This window comes from Castor canadensis, chromosome 19 (genome assembly GCF_047511655.1).
Source record: "Castor canadensis chromosome 19, mCasCan1.hap1v2, whole genome shotgun sequence".
Lineage (NCBI taxonomy): Eukaryota > Metazoa > Chordata > Mammalia > Rodentia > Castoridae > Castor > Castor canadensis.
In genome coordinates this window covers 18,951,053-18,969,045 of record NC_133404.1, presented here as the reverse complement: position 1 = coordinate 18,969,045, position 17,993 = coordinate 18,951,053, and the positions used below count along the sequence as shown (strand labels likewise).

Here is a 17,993-nt window from a genome sequence, read left to right as displayed (position 1 = left end):
AATATTATGAACATGAGTAACTTTTCATGAAACCAGTGCTAAAGGCAAGAATTAGTTCATATATTTAAAAGGAAACAAGACAGAATCAATCTCGGGACCACCAGACTGTTTTAGTGATCAAACTCACAAGTAGTATAGTAAAAGATTACCTTGCCCAATGAAGCATTGAGTGGAGAGCTTTGTAATGGAAAAGGTCCATTTCCCTCCAATTCTTTACTCTGAACACAACCCATGGCTACAGCTCTTGGCAGAGCACTGGGGACAACTGAAGTTTGAAGGTGCTGTGGCAGTTAAGCTCACTTACCATTGTGATGTCACTGTTCTAAGGCTCAGTCATAACTGACAGATTAACATGCCTATTTCCCTATTGATTTGTTTCCTCCTTTTATCTTCTTAAAAATTAATCTTTTTAAAATAGTTGTAGCCTCATAAGCAATAGTAAGAAATAATACAGAGAGATTATATCAATTATCTATTCAGTTCTCCCTAATATTCACCAAAACTCTACTACAATATATCATAACCAAGTATATCAGTCTGATTTACACAGCTACAAAAATACCTGAGGATGGTATATTATAAAGAAAAGAGGATTATATTGTTCATGGTCTTGAGGGGTTGAAAGTCCAAGATTAGATTGATCCCTCAATTTGGCCACCTTGCCTATATCACATCACAGTGAATGGCAAGATGGCAGGAATATGTGTGGGTGATCATATGGTGAGACAGAAAGTCACACAGAGTGGAGTGGGACCAGACTTGCTCTGTTATAACAATTCTCTTGTGAGAACTCACCAGGACCTCCCAGACTTAATCTCTTCCCAGGGCAGCACTCCAGTCACCTTATGATCTTCCAGTAGGATCCATCTCTTAAAGGTCTCACCATCAACAGAGCTACACTGTGGACCAAGCGTATAGTACATGAACCTGCAGGTGCCAAGTCACATTCAAACCATAGCACCAGGATATTAATATCAATACAAAGATCTTTTATATTATGCTTTTAAACCACACAAACTATCTTCACCTCCACTACCTTTCTAACACTTGTGACAATTCCTGTGTTCTCTGTTTCTGTAATTTGTCTCTTTAAGAATGTTGTTTAATCAGGACTATATATATATATATATATATATATATATATATATATATATGAATTTTGAATTTTTCTACCACTTAGCATAATCAGAGATCCTTTCATATTATTGTAGGTAATTATAAGTTCATTTCTTTTTTATCAGTAATATTGCCTACTAGAGTTTGTTTTGTTTTCTTTTTTATTAGCATGTATTAATTTTACAAGGTGTTTCCTTGTGGTATGAAAGTAAATAAACCTGAACATCTAAATTTTCTAAAAAGAAAGTATCTCAATGTCACCCACTGAGAAAGGTGGGAATAAATGTGAACTTTCCCAGAACCACCATCAACACAAACAACAAAGCCCATAAATACACACACACACACACACACACACACACACACACACACACACATTCACACTAAACATGTAGAAGCACAATTGTCCATAGCAGTTTGTGCTTAGTGAATGTAGATCCACAGGCACTTGACACTAGTGCAGCTGACTGGTCTTCATGGAACTGAAGACTGTGTCCAGGCCCTTGTTGTCTACAACACATGTATCACCAAGTTACCTGCCATTCTCATTGGTTGGCAACCACTGTTTCAACCAAGATCATGCTATTCACTTAATTCTGGAACTGATTGCAATTTTCCTCATGATAATTTCAGTAGTGCAGATGCAGTTTATTCTATGACTATTACCCTTGTAGAGCTTAAGTAATTAGAATTAACCTAATTTCAAAGAGGCTGAAGAGTTGTAAGTCTTCTTGTGAAAGACAGCCCGGTATACACATGCAGTTATAGGAACCCCAGCAGATGAGTAAGACCTACTGGCTGACACCCAGCCAACTATATAAACTTGGGAATGAAAGAATTTGAAGTTTTTCATTGGTAAGGGAATTAACTTTGGGGAAGCTGAAAAATGAGGAGTTGTACTTTATTTCAATTTGAAACATTTTTGCTATTGCTAGTCCTTGTTTCATTTCACAGAACCTGGTGAGCAATTTTGGGCAACACAGTGGGCATTGTTAGTAATAAGAAATAAAATAGGAAATGAATTTTCTGCTTGGGGTGCTGCATGTGGTCTTCACTAAGAAATGTGGCTAAGTGTTTTATAGGTTAAAAAAAAGTGAAACAGCCCTCAGTAGTCCCAGAGAGACTTGGTACAAAAGAAGTAGATTTTAGATGCCTGAAAACACAACAGTTCTGTGAAAAGGCATACTTCCCTACTATTTCTGAACTGCTTGTGAGATTCAGTGCATTGTGATATTATTTCTCAAAAATCCTTCATATATGTGCTGCCTTTATGATTTTTCTATACTAATACTAATATCATATTTTTTCTTTAAATATCAACTGTGTCCTATGAAATCTTTGACTTAATGTTTTCTCCATGATACATGTGTTAAAGTGTATTAGTTGCATATTTTTCTGAATACACATAAACATAAAACAGTTACATGTTAACAATACCTATCAGCATGTCACCTAGAATAAATTTACATAATTTATGCCAGTGTAACTCATACTATAATATTCTGAGAGGAAAAAACTGCCAAATGTTGGGAAGGAGGCTTGTTCTTCTACCCTTCTTCAATACTGATGACAGATAACAGCACAGAGGAATCCTCTGGGCCTCTGCACCATCTCTCTCACTCTATCCCAACCACAAGGAAGACATCTTTGTAAGGCTTGGAGGAGCTCTAATACAGTGCTAATGCTGCATTTGGCAGTTCAGCATCCAGGGTTTACTTTCAGGTTGTTGGGCTGGAGAAGAAAGACTGAAGATGTCAGACTGATTGTTACTTAAGGAGTAGCAAACCTGATTTCTGCCTTAAGTCAAAGGCTCATTCTCCCAGCTAGCTTTACTAGAGAATAGTACAATTTGAGTAATTATACATACATTAAATTCTAATCTCCTTCCATCTCCTACTTTTGTCTTTCTAATTGGTTAAAATCCATGAAGTAGAAAAATTAGGATTATGTGTTAAATACCAATTCAAACACATCATTTGATTATAAAAACAAGTTCAAAAATGAGAGAAAAAATAGAGATGAAAGAAAATGAATGCTTTTGGTACACAGCCCTATATTTATGAACATTTTAGGGTACCTTATTATGAAGCATTTTTTAAAAGTTAATGCAAACTGATACTCAAATATGATTACAAGTTCTCACTTGTTCACATTCAAGTGAGAGTCACATGGCTTCTAATTTTTGTGTAACTAAGTCATGTCTACTGGAGCCAAAGACCCTCACTCTTTACTCTTTCCTGACAGGCAATGGAATAGAATAGAAAACAATATTGGTTTTGTAACCAGGCTTGGGGATAGATTCCAGACATTTTTTCTGAATATCAATTCTTACATTTGTAACATGGAGATAAAACCCTTCTAGGATTGTGTGAAGATAGAGATAACTCTTGCATTGAACCACTTTGATGCCTAAATAAGGATTTTCTCTGTCTCCTTCTCTCTCTGTCTCTCTGTCTCTGTCTCTCTCCTCTCCCCTTTTAGCCCTCCCTCCCTCTCATGTTTCTTTATGGTTTTGCTCTATGTTTCTCCTCTGGGACGTACTGGGCATCAGCAGAATCATAAAATCTTCATTTTTGGATCTAATCACTCTTCAAACTCTTCTGACCTTGTACCCTGGAATTGAAGTGTGGAGGCTGTTCATCACTTCCTTTACCTCATGGCTTTGCACAGGCTCTAATGCCACTTTCCAGGACCAAGGTTTCTGGCCCAAGTCTCATTCCCTACATACCCTAACCTCTATTCTCTCAGAAACAGTCAACAGAACAGGTGCCAGGCATTCATTGGTGTCTGGCACCCTGTAGATGATAAATATTCATGAATTTTCTTTGCTAGATATGGGAGTTCTAGAATGTATGTTTACTCTGTTTCCCCCCAAGCTGCACTAGCTATTACACTGTGAGATAAGTAGTATATTTTGGACAAAGTATTTATAACATAATAGCATCAATCTTTAAAACTACCTATCTTTGGTCCAGGAATGTGGCTCTGTAGAAGAGTACTTGCCTAGCATGCATGAGGCCCTGGGATCAATCTACAGCATAACCTAAAAAAACAACCAGACAAATAAACAATAACTAGGTTATTTACTTGGTCAGTGATACTGCCATTTCTGACATTCAAACTGTACCTGATCATCCTCTGGATATGTACATCTCCAGATAGGTTTTAGAGATACTTTAGATCTTTCCCTTGCATGGAAATGTACTACCAGTGGTCTAGCTTTGCTTAATCAGAGGATCAACTCTGACATTTTTCTCTCAAAACCCTTTCTGATAGTCTTGTTGCTAGCATTACAATTTTTGTTTTTTTGCCATATTGGAACAGAACTGTCAACTGTAATAGAAATGGAGTAGTTTGTTTATATATTTTTTAAAATAAGCTGCACTGGATAAAGCTGGCTTTCAGAGTCATAATCATGTAGAATGGCAATGCCACTAAAGATCTGATTTTAGAGGATATATGTAATGTAATATGAAATCTAGCCAAGTTTCCTTTCTACAGTTTTTCCAACATTTTAAAAATTATAATCACATTAAACACAACTTGAAATGTATTTCATAAGTTTAACAAAATGAATAGGAGGATGGCACCAGCAGTACAGCGCCTGCCTAGCAAGTGTAAGGCCCTGAATTCAAACCCCAGTACTGCCAAACAACATAAAACAAAGAACAACAAAAACGCTGTAGGCAGTGTGTGTATGGGGGAGTGAGTCCAAGTGTGATATATTTGATACATTGTAAGAACTTTTGGAAATGCAAATTAAAATCCCACTAAGATTCCACCTCATCCCTGTTAGAATAGGCATCATTAGCAACACCACTAACAACAGGTGTTGGCGAGGATACGGGAAAAAGGAACCCTCTTACACTGCTGGTGGGAATGTAAACTAGTACAACCACTCTGGAAAAAAATTTGGAGGCTACTTGAAAATCTAAACATTGATCTACCATATGATCCAGCAATACCACTCTTGGGGATATACCCAAAAGACTGTGACACAGGTTACTCCAGAGGCACCTGCACACCCATGTTTATTGCGGCACTATTCACAATAGCCAAGTTATGGAAACAGCCAAGATGCCCCACCACTGATGAATGGATTAAGAAAATCTGGTGTTTATACACAATGGAATTTTATGCAGCCATGAAGAACGAAATGTTATCATTCACTGGTAAATGGCTGGAATTGGAGAACATCATTCTGAGTGAGGTTAGCCTAGCCCAAAAGACCAAAAATCATATGTTCTCCCTCATATGTGGACATTAGATAAAGGGCAAACACAGCAATGGGATTGGATTTTGAGCACGCGATAAAAGCGAGAGTACACAATGGAGGGGTGAGGATAGGTAAGAGACCCAAAAAACTAGATAGTATTTGTTGCCCTCAACACAGAGAAACTAAAGCAGATACTTAAAAGCAACTGATACCAATAGAAGGGGACCAGGAACTAGAGAAAAGGTTAGTTCAAGAAGAATTAATTTAGAACGTGACACACACGCACAGGAAATTAATGTGAGTCAACTCCCTGTACAGCTATCCTTATCTCAACTAGCAAAAACCCTTGTCCCTTCCTGTTATTGCTTATACTCTCTTTTCAACAAAATTAGAGATAAGGGCAGAATAGTTTCTGCCAGTTAGCGACGGGTAAGGGGAGGTAAGGGAGGGGAAAGGGAGAGAAAATGACCCAAACATTGTATGCACATATGAATAATAATAAAAAAAAAACTTTTGTAAACGCTACAATGTATCCCTATCCAGCACAATAATACTAGTACTACTAATAATAAAGAAAAGAAATAGGAAAAAAAACCCCATGCTGTTAGATTCTAAAAAGAAACAAAAATTAAAGAGGTATATGGCTAGATCAGGTTATGAAATCTGCCTGTGGCCACCCAGTGCTGCAGGCCAGAGACAGCAGAAGTGAGGCTGCAGCAGTCAGACTACATGCCCGGACAATCCACCTTGCTAACACCTGCTGCATGTGGACCATTTGTGGATACATAATATTGAGAGGTCCGAAGGGATCATTTGTATAAGAAACTGAAGCTTGCAGAAGTAGCCATGCTACTGGAAATGAAGGCATTAGAACTTAAATCATCAACGGAGGGCTAGCTAGAATCCCTTATTAATCTGATTAATAATAAGAGCAATGGCCAACTCTCAGAGGAAGCTCAAATTTACCACAGCGCCACTACAAAGCGCAAGCTGACTTGTTGCTGAGGAAAACACAAGACTCAATACCTAAGGATCACAAACTCTCGTGAGAATGCTCGCGAACTCTCGCGAGAAATGCCTGCCACTTCGCGAAGACTCCGCACCACTGAAGCCTAAAGACTCGCGAGAACGGTGACCAAGCCGTGAAGATCCAGCGCTGTGGGAACGTGGAGTAATGTCGCGGCCTGGGCAGTGCGGAAGCCGACTGGGCATTCTGCAGGAGCGTGACGTGTGCGAGCTCATTCTGCGCGTCACTGGCCTCCAGGACGAGGCGGACCCCAACTTCCAGTTGGCTCTGAACTTCGCGTGGTCCAACTTCAGGTGTGGGGCGCGGCGCGCGGACCCTCTGGCCACGGGGATGGAGTGGGCGCGACCGCCTGGGACACCTTGGCGGGCCGTGCTGTGGCTGCGGCTGCTGCGCGGTGCCCCGGCTTGAGGTCCCTGTCGCAGAAGCAGCACAGCTCAAAAGGCGGATTGTGGGTTTTAGAGTTGTCCCTAGAGAGCAGGGTTGTCCCCACTGCACTCGGCGCGGTAATTGCACATCTGAAGTTATGTTTTGAATGGTTGGGTAAATGAATTTTTGGAGCAAAAGTGTGGTCCAAATTGTATTCTTACCGTCTCCTTATCTCTGCTCGGGGCACTTGCAGATCTCCCCTATCCTGGGTGTCTTTTTCCAAAACACTTATCAAACACAAAGGACACTTTGTGTCTTCCACTGCTACCTACAGCTGGGCTGGAAGTAATCTAGAACAGTTCCTGGTTACTACAAGTTCTAGTCAGGTTCTTTTGTAATTAGTGTTTAAAGATGCATACACACTTTTAAGTATTTAGGTGTAATTAGATCTCATATTTTTTCTTTATAAAAATGTAAATTAGGCAATGCTGTTAATGATCATTACCCAAAATGGAATTAATGCTAAAAGAATGTTAGTCCATATTAATATTCTACCTAGTTAATGTCAGTAAAAATCTTTGCATGCTGGGGATTGAACCCAGGGCCTCACAGATGGTGAGCTCAGTCTCTAATACTGAGCTACACGTACAGCCCAATAAAAATCTTGAATAGAGAAGTTTTTCAAAATCCGGCATCTTGTTTACCTTAATGATTATAGACACAAAGTTCCTACTTGGTTTATTACTGGCTTTCAGATGCATGTTTTCATTTCTGAAAGAAAAACTTAATTATAAATTGTAATTTATAAAAATAGCATGTTTCAAAAAGCTCATATGACACAGACACTTATATACCGTAGCCCAAGTAATTTTCTCTTAATTTTTCAAATGACAATAGGCAGATCATCATTGTAGAGTTAGGGAAGACATGAGGACTTACTATCTCCATTTACGGATTGAGAAACTAAATTATGATAGTAGGTAAAGTGCTGTTACACTCAGCCATTTACTGAGGTAGAAGTAGATGAGTTACTAAATAGTGTAATGTACTTTTCAGTAGAGATTACCGGCTTTGCTACTGAAGAATGGAAAATAAGTGTTGAGGAAGCAATGCTATGATTTTATATGCTTTAATCCTTCAGAAAAATGAACAGTTCATGTTTACATGTGTTGTGAATTGTGGCCATTTTCTTGGCCCTAGAAACTAACGGGTAAGGGATAACCTTTATCCTTAAGAAAGATAAGGAGTAAAGTTAATTACACTATGGTATATAATGAGTTAACCTGAGAGTTTGAGGATGGAATTCTGGCGTTTGTGAATTTAGACAAGGAAAAGAAACAATTAAAAAACCAATAATTGGAAAGTAGCGTTTCCATCAATTATGAAAGAAGGCAACAGACCCCAGTAGTATTAACATACCTATGATTTTGTTGCCTGTAGAAATCATGTTATTTTCATGTCGTATTACAGCAGATATCTATAAATAGTGTTTGCTCTTACTTTAGTTGTTTGTTATTTAATATATTTCTTAATATGTGAAAATTTTTAAATACTGCTCAGAGGCTGCAGTCACCAGGAGCTTTCCATATCCTTGTGCAGCTTTACCTTGCCTCTTCCCTGCTGGGTAAACCTCTGTGACCCTTTGTCCTGCTACACAGGATCCTTTGCCTAAGCCAGGATGTTCTTGGTCACCCTCCTGACTCTACCCTGTCCTACCCTACCCCACACAGGACTATTGGCTTCACTTGTCCTTCCTGTGCTTGGCTGGCTTAGCTTTGGGTGGTCTCTGGGGACCCAAGCATTCCCCATCCTTGGACCTTACTGTCTTCTGCCTCCGTCATTCTGTTTGGTTTTGTGGGGAGAGATGTGCCAGGGTACCAGGCCAGCAGCTTGGAGGCCACAGTGAAATGTTGGATAATGTGCCCGTTTTTTAACTTGATAAAAAAAGCCTACCTCCATAATCCCCTTTTTGTCTTCCTGAACCTGGACATTCAGCCTCCTGCCCTTAAATGAGTTGGGAGCCTCTGCCTTCTGCCTGTATATCCTGGTTCTTAGGTCACAAGGAAGGAGCATAGATGTCCCTTTCCCTTGCACACTCTTCAGCAGCTGGTAAGGTCTTCACATCCTGATTCCTTGGTTTTCTGCTTAGTGGCACTGACATTAAGTAGGAGGGAGGGCAGTACATGCTAGCACACCCTAGAGTAGCCTTCCCCCTTAGCTGTGGGCAGGTCCTAACTCACTGTTGCTTTGGAGGTGTTTCTCTCTACTCCCTTTGTTCCTGTACTCTAAATATTAGTAAAAATAAATAGTTTTACACAGAAAGAATGAAAACGTTGCTCAGAGAAGGTGTCCTTAGATTTCAGTGGGCCTCCTTCATGCATCGAAAAGACTAGGAAAACCTTTTGTAGATAGTGTTCTCCTGGACCTAAGACACAGAGCCCTATGGGGAGACAGTGGAGCCAGAGGACAGAGTTGGGAGGCTTTGATGCCCTGAGTCTGAAAAGATGATTAAGCAGTCTGATACATGGTGATTGCCTGCCTATTATTAGAAGTAATGGGGGGAGAGGAGCACTCTGGAAATGTATAGCAAAGTGGGGTATGTTGAGGGGGAAGGAATATGGAAAGTTAAAACCAGCATAAAAATTGCATTTTATCTTTATTAGATTTCATCGTTTCTTGGATGTCAATAGCCACAAAATAGAAAAGACAATAGAAGGGTAAGTCAGTTCCATACGTGTGTGTATGTACATATTCAGAAATAGGTATCTTTTCTTAAATTGTTATCTGACTTTTTTACATTTTAGAATTTATGAAAAGTTCGTCATTCATTCTGATCTCAGCAAAGCTGCTAGTTGGAAGAGATTAACTCAGGAATTTCTAAATGCATCACTTCCCAGCGTAGAGGAAATAAAGGTATGTCTTCAGTTATGAGATTTCCATTGTATATATTGCTCTTTCCAGTCTGATTATTGTCATCTTGTTTCTGTTAATACTCAAACATTCACTCTGTTTTAGTATCGTCCACTGACTAGAGCAGGATCTTGTGAAATTGACTTAAAGTTTGCCATCAAACTAAGTGTGCTTCAGATTTGTTATGAAAGAAACAGCATGCTCTTGCCTAATCCTCTTCTCACTCAGATTTACTGTGGTTGTGGAGATCCTTGGCACAAATAGCGCTGTCTGGATATCTTAAAACTTTCAAATGTCTTCTCAGCACTTGGTGACGACTGCTTATACTTGCTTGCTAGATACAATGTTCACTTTGATATTATGTTGGAGGGTTCCAAGACTGCTTTTAGGCTTAATAATTTCCTAGATGGATTCAGAGAACTCAAAAATCCGATCTAACTCACCATTGTGGTTTAATAGAGTGCAAAAATACAGATTAAAATCAGCAAAGGGAGAAGGTGCATAGAGCAGAAACCAGGCAAAAATTTCAGGTGTCCTTTCCCCCTTGGAGTCCCACAGGGATGCACTTAATTCTTCCAGTAACAACACATGGTAACATTGGTAAAGTGTTGCCAGCTAGGACACCTTACCTGAGTTTGGAGTCCTGGGTTTTTATTGAGATCAGTCATAGCAACAGGCAGTGCCTATATGGCTGACTTTAGCTACTGAGTCTCTTGTCCCCCAAAGATCAGGCTGAAGGCTTCAAGCATATGAAAATAGACATTCCCCATAAGTCACATTGTTAACATAAACTGTCTGATCAAATTGATATAGTGTAGCTGCACAAACACATAGTTCTCTGCAAGGTATTCTAAGGGCCTACCAATTATCTTCCAGGAGTCTTTTCAAGGGTCTGGGATATTCAGGGTTTGGGCATTCAGGCCTGCTGCGTGAACCCTTTATTATACACACATATATTTACTCACTTAATTTAATCCTTGAGGAATAGTTTATTATTGCTGAGCTTTCTTTTTGTTAACACTATAGAAATTGGTGTCATAAAGAAGAGAGCTTTGGGGATGGGGGTATAACTCACAGGTAGAGCACCTGTCTAGCATGTGGAAGAAGAAAAAGAGGGGAGTGTTCTGCATCTATACCCTAAGGAGTAGAAATGAACTTCCATGCAGTATTCTTACAAGGACCATTTGGGAAGAGGAGGCAGATCTCTTTTAGATATCTGGATTGATTAGATTTTCCTTTCTGTGTAAGTCAGTTTTCTATTGGTGTGACAGAATACCATGGTACCTTAAAGGAGAAAAGGTTTATTTTGACTCATGGTTTCAATCCCTGGTCTGCTGCCCCATTGCCTTTGGGCCTGTGGCAAGGCAGAACATCATGGAGGGGGAGCAGGTAGTAGAGAAGACTGCTTACTTCATTGTGGCCAGAAAGCAAAGAGTAAAAGGAAGGGGCTGGAGTCCTAATATCCCTTTCAGGGACACACCCCGAATGACCTGATTGCTTTCCTCCAGGCCCCACTTCCTAAAAGTTCTGCAATCTCTCAATAGCACCACAGCTGGTAACCAGGATTTTAAAGTGTGGCCTTTGGGGTTCATTTTAGATCCAAACAGTAGAATTGAATAATTTAGGCTCTATGACACTAATATGAATTCTAAAACTAATGGCATCTTTAGAACACTCTCTGTGCCAAGCACTGATCATCTCCTAAAGACTGTATTTAATATGTCCTATTAGTATTTCTGTTCTAACACAGCAAATTGTTTATTCTCAGTTAAATTTGTACAAATTAAGATACAGTCACATGTTGCTTAACAACAGGGATACATTCTAAGACCATCATTAGGTGGTTTTGAGATTGTGTGAGTATACTTAAATAACCCTAAGGGGTATAACCACCAAACACATAAACTATATGGTATAACCTATTGCTTCTAGACTGTAAACATTTCCAGCATGTTACTGTCCCAAGTATTGCAGACAACTGTAATACAATGATAAGTATTTGTGTATCTAAATATGTCTAACCAAAGAAAAAGTCCAGAAAAAAGATGTGGTATAAAAGTTTAAAAATGGTCCACCCTGTTGTAAGTACAGAGTACTTACCACAGATGGAGCTAGCAGGAGTGGAAGTTGGCTGTGGGTGAGTCAGTGAGTGTGATGAGTGAACGTGATGGCCTAGGACTTCATTGTCATTCCATTGGAAGATCTTGAGGGACAGTAACATGAATGGAGCCGTCACTGCCTATGACAATAATGCCTTCTTCTGGGATACTTCCTGAAGAACCCGCCTAAGGCACTTTTTCATGTAACTTTAAAAAAACTTTTTTTATTGTTTTTATATTTATTCACATGTGTATACATTGTTTGGGCCACCTTTCCCTTCCTCCCTTCCCTTCCCCCTTCCCCAAACCCTTTCACCCCCCCTTGCTTCCAGGTAGAACCTGTTCTGCCCTCTTGTTCTCCAGTTTTGTCAAAGAGAAATCATAAGAGATAATAAGAAAGACAGAGCATTTTTGCTAGTTGGAGATAGAGACAGCTATACAGAGAGATTCCTAGTGTTGATTCCATGCACATGTCTATTTCAGCCCACATTGGTTCATCTCTACCAGACCTCTTTATTACTTCCTGGTCACCTTCCCATAGTGGCTTCTGCTAGTTCAAGATTACTATATTTGCTTACCTACAGTGGGCACATCAGCCACATTCAAGTTTTAGGTTTCCTTGCTTTTCCTTATTCCTCCCATATGCATTCTGCCCTTAGTGTGTGACCCATGTTCAATAATATTACTGCATTTGTTTTAGGTCTATAATCCGCATATGCGGGAGAACACACAGTTTTTGGCCTTCTGAGCCTGGCTAACTTCACTTAAGATGATGTTCTCCAGTTCCATCCATTTTCTTGTGAATGACAAAATTTCATTCTTTGTAGCTGAATAAAATTCCATTGTGTATAAATACCACATTTTCTTAATCCATTCTTTGGTAGTGGGGCATCTTGGCTGTTTCCATAGCTTGGCTATTGTGAAGAGTGCTGCAGTAAGCATAGGTGTGCAGGTCCTGTTGGAATAACCTGAGTCGCATTCCTTTAGGTATATCCCTAGGAGTGGGATTGCTGGATCATAAGGCAGATCTATGTTCAGTTTTTTAAGAAGTCTCCATATTGTTTTCCAAAGTGGTTGTACTAGCTTACATTCCCACCAGTAGTGTATGAGGGTTCCTTTTTCCCCTCAGCCTTGCCAACACTTGCTGGTGGTGGTCTTGGTAGTATTCTAAAGGAGTGAGGTGGAATCTTAGTGTGGTTTTGATTTGCATTTCCTTCATGGCCAGGGATGGTGAGCATTTTTTCATGTGTTTTTTGGCCATTTGGATTTCTTCCTTTGAAAAAGTTCTGTTTAGTTCAGTTGCCCACTTCTTTTTTTTCTTTTTTTTTTAATAAATGGAAGGAATTTACTCTAAGCAAAAAGTATGGGGCCTTGAGACGTAGCTCGGTGGTATACATATGGCTCTAAGTTCAGTCCCCAAAACTGGGGGGAAAAACACAGTAAATATATAAACCAATAACTGTTTATTATCAAGTATTATGTTGTACTTATAATTGGGTGTTCTATATACTTTTATACAACTGGCATTGCAGTACATTTTATGCTGACATCTGTAATGTTGTACTGTAACGTGATGGCCACAGAATCACTAGTGATAGGCATTTTCAGCTCCATTATAATTTAAGGGACCACTGTCATTTGTGCAGTCTGTCAGTGGCTGAAACATTGTTATGCAGCTTATGACTGTAATTGTCTTGATCGGGACAGTTAAGTAAAGCAATGCTTGTCCCTTTTGATTCCTACTTTGATATTTCATTGCCATTTGGTCATTTTACTGTATACCTTTGCAGCTCTGAGCCCACATTTACCAACCTGCATATCCTGTGCCTTCTTGGCATTCCTCTTCCCCTTTCTTTTGCCTGATGATGCTCACCCTTTGATTTTAAACTCAAGTATGTCTTGATGCATACTGTGTATTTCACTTTATTGTGTTTGTTATTGCTCACTGTGTGCCTCTTCCTTTAGCGTGCAGGCTGTACAAGTGTAGACCTCTGTGTTTGACTTTTTTTCTTGAGCACCTACAGTAGACAATACATATTTGTTGAAGGAATACACAAACCTGTGCAATATTTTCTGCTTTATTGTCTCCCTCTTGGCTCCTGCCCCCTCATACAAGCAGGGTTGGTTACCCTTTTCTCTTATGCTGTGGTACCTTAGAGACATCTGTTACACTTTTTCTGAGCTTATTGATAGTTTTCTTACCATAAAATTCATCATTGTAATCACTGATTTTTAGTAAATGTGTGAATTGTATGGCCATCATCAAAATCCATTTTTAGAACATTTCCATTGCCTAAAAGTTTCCCTCAAGCCCATGTGTAGTCTGTGCCTGTTCACATCCCAATCCTACACAGCTTATATGCTGCTGCATTTATAAATGTTTTGGACATATATATTTGAGATCATACAAATTCAGTGTTTGGAGTCTTCTTTCTCTCACTTAGCATTGCATTTTTATGGGTCATACATGTTGTAGCACCTTATCTATGTCATTCCTTTTGGTGCTGAATACTATTTCATTGTGTAGATGCACTGTGTTTTAAATTCACCCGTGAATGACATTTAGATTGCTGCTAGTTTTAACTTATTTCAAATAGCGAGCTCTTGTAAACATTCCCATTCACGCTTTGTGCAGGACATATGTTCATTCCTCATTGGTATATTCCTAGGAGTAGAATTGCTGGTTAACCAGCTTAACCTCTTTTATTTATTTATTTTTGTGGTTGTACTAAGGTTTGAACTGAGGACCTCAGGCTTGCTAGGCAGGCATTTACCACTTGAGCCACTCTGCCAGCTCTAGGTTTAACATCTTAAGATGCTGCTAAAGTGTTGCCAGAGTGACTGTATCTTTTTATATTCCTACCAGCAATGTATAAGTGTTCTGGTCTCTCTACATCCTTACCTGCACCTTTATTGTCTCTCATTTTGATTGTAGACATCCTGGAGAGTATGCAGTAATATCTCATTTTAGTTGGATTTACATTTCCCTAGTACCTAATGATTTTGAGCATCTTTTCTTGTGCTTTTACATCTTCTGAAATCTCCAGATCTTTTGACCATTTTTAAATGGGGGTATTTTTTTCTTCTTGAGTTACCAGTTGCTTACATACACCTCATACAAGTTCTTTATCAGGAAAAATAATTTACAAATATTTTCTTCTAATTTCTGACTTGTCTTTTCATTTTCTTCATGGTTTCTTTTTTTAATGAAATCTACTTTGTTTCTTTTATAGTTTTATGCTTTTGGTGTCATATCTAAGAACTCTTAGAAAATAGAGGTTTTTTTCTATTTTCTTCTAGGAGTTTTATTATTTTAGTACCTGCATGTACGTCTGTATTCCATTTTGAATTATTTATGTTATGAAAAAGGAGTATAAGTTGATGCTTTTAAAGATTTACAGATACACAGTTGTCCCAGCACCATTTGTTGAAAGGCTGTCCTTTATCACATCATCTTGGTAACTTGTCAAAAACAAAATAAAAATGTACCATAAATGTAAGGATACATTTTTGGAGTCTAAATTGCTTCATTGCTTTGTATGTCTGTCTTTATACCAATATGACTGTCTTTATTAGTGTAACTTTATAAGAAGTTTTTTAACTTGAGTATATAAGTCCTCTTAGTTCATCCAGGATCCTATGGCAAAATACAGTACACTCTGTGGGTTATAAACCATAGAGATTTATATCTCACAGTTCTAAAGGCAAGAAATCCAAGATAAGATTTGGTGTCTGGTGAGGGATTACTTCTTGCTTCACAAACAGTTGTCTTAACTGTGTTCTCACACTAGAAAAGGTCAAGGGTCTCCCTGGGGCCTTCTTTATTAGGTCACTGATCCCATTCATGAGGGCTCTGCTGTCATGACCTACTCACTTTCCAAAGGCATACACCTTAGAATAAATAATAAACCTCCTCCTGAACCTCAGAGGTTAGTTAGTATTTCAACATATGAATTTTAAAGGAGACATAAACATTTAGATGATAGCATCCTCCAGTTTCTTCTTTTTCAAGTTAATGATAGACCCTTTAGATATCTGTGCATTTAGGATCAGTTAAATTTCTACAAAAAGTCTGCTGGGTTATGTTGATCAACTTGGGAAGTGTTGCTATCTGTCGTAGGTTGTGTTGTGCCCTCCAAAAAAATGTGTGTAAATTCTATTACCCAGTATTTGTGATGTGACCATATTATAAAGTCCTTAGGTGATATCATCAAATTAAAGTTATGCTGAATTAGGGTAGGCCTTAATCCAGCATAATTAAGAAATAGTGTCCTTATGAGAAGAGGATACAGAGAACACCATCAAAAATGGAGGCAGAGGTGGGAACTGCATCTCTACAAGCCAAGGAATGCCAGATTGTCAGCAACTGCAAGAAACTATGGAGAAGCATGGGAAGATGTTCTCTGTAACCTTCAGAGGAGCATGACTCTCTTCCAACCTTCACAACTGTTAGAGAATATGTGCATTTTGTATTAAACCATCAGTTTGTGGCTTTTAGTTGCACAGACTAAAACTCTATTTTGAGTTTTCATTTTTTTTCAGCAATCTGGTTTCTTAAAATGTGTTAAGGAGGCTTCCCTTTGCTTCTACATTATAGAAGAGAATTCCTTCCTTAAATGTTTCGTTAGAACTCATCAGTGAAACCATCTGGACTTAGTGCATGATTCTGTAAGATTCCTAATTGTTGATTCAGTTACTTTAATAATAATCACGAGTGACTTCAGAGAACTATCTTCTTTTTTTGTGGTACTGTGGCTTGAACTCAGGGCCTTCACCTTGAGCCACTCCACTAGCCCTTTTTTGTGAAGGGTTTTTTCAAGATAGGGTCTCGTGGACTATTTACTTGGGCTGGCTTCAAACTGTGATCCTCCTGTTCTCTGCCTCCTTAGTAGCTAGGATTATAGGCGAGAACTGTCTTCTTGGGAACTACTACTCCTTGAGCATGGCATGGTGGTGCAGCTGTAATTCCAGTTCTCAGGAGGAGACAGGAAGGACCTGAGTTCAAAGAAAGCTTGGGCTACATAGGGAGACACTATTTCAAAAACCACCCAAAAGACTCCTAAAGACGCCTTGTATGAATTTTGGTACATTATTTCTTTCAAGAAATTGATCAAAGTTACAAATTTTGTGGATATCGAGTACTCATAATACCCCTTCATTATTCTTTTAATATTCATGGGATTTGTAGTGAGTCCCCTTATGCGTTTCTAATTTTAGTAACTTTTTCTTGTGATTAACATAGTTAGACTAATAATATTTTTGGTATTTTCAAAGAATCACCTTTTAGTTTTACTATTTTCTTAATTGATTTCTGCTTCTGTTATTTCTTTTCTCCTTTCTTTGGATTTTATTTGTTCTTAGTTTCCTTTGACAGAAGCTTATTCAGATTATTGATTTTATATCTTCTTTTTTTTAACATAGGTATTCAGTGATATAAATTTTCTTCCAGGCATTGCTTTTGTTACAACACACAAATTTGATGAGTTATATTTTATTTCACTTTGTTCAGTATACATTTAAATTTTGAATTTTATCCATTTTTGTTTAGAAGTTATTGTTGCATTTCCAAATATTGTATAACTTTTCAATGTCTTTCTGGTAATCATTTCTAGTTTGTATCTGTTTTAAATAATTGTACTGCTTTTATGGGTAGCATGGGTACCTTATAACACCATATCCCCAGTTTCTCTGTCCTGTCATTCTTTTCACTGACTGGCAAACAAAAATCATTGGTTATGTTGTTCTGTTATTTTTTTCTAAATGTTTTTTATTTGTTTATAATAGTTGCATAGGGTTTCATTGTGACATTTCTGTGTATACCCCAGTTTGGTTCATCCCCTCCATTATTCTCCCTTTTTCCCCCTCTCCCATCTTAAAATGACTTTAACAGGTTTCAGTGTTCCATATTCATACATATGTAGAAAATACATTGCCATGTTCTCCCTTCTTTACCCTCTTCATTTACCCTTTCCCTCCCACTAGCACCTCTGCTTTTTTTTTTATTGTTTATTTCTTTATTCACATTGTTCTATAATAATTTTTTAAGAACTGCTTATTGTTGGAACAAGGAAGAATATGGACAAGATTGTATTTCCTTTGGGATTTCCCTTTCTAATGCTTTTTCCTTCTTTATGTAAGTTCAGATTTCTGTATCATTTTTCTTCTCTCTGGAGGATTTCTTTTAAAATTTCTTGCTAGGCAGGTCTAATGGTAACAAGTTCCCTCAATTTTTGTTTGTGTAAAAAAATCTTTATCTGTT

At 38.4% G+C, this 17,993-nt stretch overlaps 2 protein-coding genes across 8 annotated transcripts in view; one reads left to right on the top strand and one right to left on the bottom strand.

The window, feature by feature from the left end:
* LOC109689336 (serine/threonine-protein phosphatase 4 regulatory subunit 1-like) overlaps nucleotides 1-233 on the bottom strand; it is a 30,691-nt gene extending 30,458 nt beyond the window's left edge. Inside the window, 1 exon segment of the mRNA XM_074062097.1 lies at nucleotides 150-233. Within this exon segment, the coding sequence (XP_073918198.1) occupies nucleotides 150-233 (84 nt within the window).
* Nucleotides 234-6,457: 6,224 nt separating this feature from the next.
* LOC109680757 (gamma-tubulin complex component 5) overlaps nucleotides 6,458-17,993 on the top strand; it is a 54,353-nt gene continuing 42,817 nt past the window's right edge. For all 7 annotated transcript variants that reach the window (XM_074061897.1, XM_074061896.1, XM_074061895.1 and 4 more), the window contains exons 1-3: nucleotides 6,458-6,652; nucleotides 9,389-9,442; nucleotides 9,530-9,638. In XM_074061897.1, coding sequence (XP_073917998.1) covers nucleotides 6,507-6,652; nucleotides 9,389-9,442; nucleotides 9,530-9,638 — 309 coding nt within the window. In that variant the 5' untranslated portion in view covers nucleotides 6,458-6,506. The remainder of the gene's footprint in view (nucleotides 6,653-9,388; nucleotides 9,443-9,529; nucleotides 9,639-17,993) is intronic.